At 39.0% G+C, this 1,331-nt stretch overlaps 1 protein-coding gene across 2 annotated transcripts in view; it reads left to right on the top strand.

The window, feature by feature from the left end:
• The first annotated feature begins 816 nt into the window (after positions 1-816).
• Positions 817-1,331, top strand: part of LOC140926666 (uncharacterized) — a 2,889-nt gene continuing 2,374 nt past the window's right edge. For both annotated transcript variants that reach the window (XM_073376385.1, XM_073376384.1), the window contains exon 1: positions 817-1,305. In XM_073376385.1, the coding sequence (XP_073232486.1) occupies positions 1,079-1,305 (227 nt within the window). In that variant the 5' untranslated portion in view covers positions 817-1,078. The remainder of the gene's footprint in view (positions 1,306-1,331) is intronic.

The raw sequence follows: 1,331 nt of genomic DNA, 5'->3' as shown, positions 1-1,331 counted from the left end.
ATGTTGTTGGTTTTCCTCTTGACACTCTTGCAGGTTGCAATGAGAAGTAGTTTTCAACGTCATCCTGGCACATGATCTTTGGAATGATGTGTAATTCTGGATGATGCATTTGAACATAGTAAACTACCCCCAGGAAAGCTCTGATGTTTCTCTTTAGGTCTTTGAATGTGATCCGTGGTTTGAATTTTTTCCAGTGGTTTTTGAAACCACTGGTTGCTTTTGAACTTTCCTGTTTGGTTTCTTTGTACCAGTTATCAAACCAGAGCAATATTTTTAAAAGTTTTTTGTAACATTTGGGATCAACCTCTGAATTGTTGTTAAATATTTTAAATAATTTGTAGCACTGGTTTATATAAGTGTGTGTTGCAACTGTTTCTTCAGCGGGTAAAGGTCCCTTAAGGATGTCTAATGCTACATCAAGAGAGCAAAGGGTGACAGCCCTTTTGCCTCTCATTTTGGTCCTAGGTGTTAACTTCAAATGCTTCCAGTTTAGGTTGGTTAGCTGGCGTTTTACAACTGGTATCAAATGATCAGCTGTTATTTTTCTACCCTCTTTTTCTAACTGCCCATCAGGATTGACAATGAAGTTTCTCAATTTTTTAATCATATGGGGATAATCTGAAAGCCACCAAATTGGTTTGTCGTCATTAGAGACCTTAAGATTGAGGTTTTTCGGCATTTCCCGCGAACGTCAAGAAGTCACGCGACCAGAGCCTTGCCGTCACGTTTGCCGTTTGAGGTTCACGTTTGTACGTCAAGACCACGCTCTAGAGGTAAGTGATTTACCGCAAGTTTTTTTGCACCCTAAAACATCACAATCCCACGTTTGAGAGGAAATACTACTGTTTAGAACTATTTCGCTTATTAATTATCGAATTCTTTTTATAGGAACGTAATTTTGAAGACGATTTCTCAGCTAAAATAGAAGTGAACAAACGAATGAAAACAAACATGGCAGCCGGCTATTTGTTGTTGGAACTGATTTGCCAGTCGGATTACTTTATGGTTAAACTACGATAAACAAATTACAACAAAAGCAGATTTCTGATGATATGTAAATGCATTCTTTGTTTCCTAGATGGCTCCGTTCAGATGGCCAAGTCTTAAAAATGACATTGCCCTGGCTAAAGAAGTTGCTTCCAGAAAGCCACAAACACATCAGGAATGGGATGAATTGGCAACTCTTCTCAGTGAAGTCTTTAGTTCCGACAGCAACAGAGTTGAACTAAAGGGGCGCGGGTGCCGAGAAAGATTGACAAGGCTCATTGAAAAGAATGAACAAGATGACAAAAAGTCGCTCAAAAAGTAAGGGTTAGCACATGCATTCATGT

Source organism: Porites lutea, chromosome 2, assembly GCF_958299795.1.
Source record: "Porites lutea chromosome 2, jaPorLute2.1, whole genome shotgun sequence".
Taxonomy (NCBI): domain Eukaryota; kingdom Metazoa; phylum Cnidaria; class Anthozoa; order Scleractinia; family Poritidae; genus Porites; species Porites lutea.
Note: the sequence above shows the minus strand (reverse complement) of the source record. Positions and strands in the feature narration are given on the sequence as shown.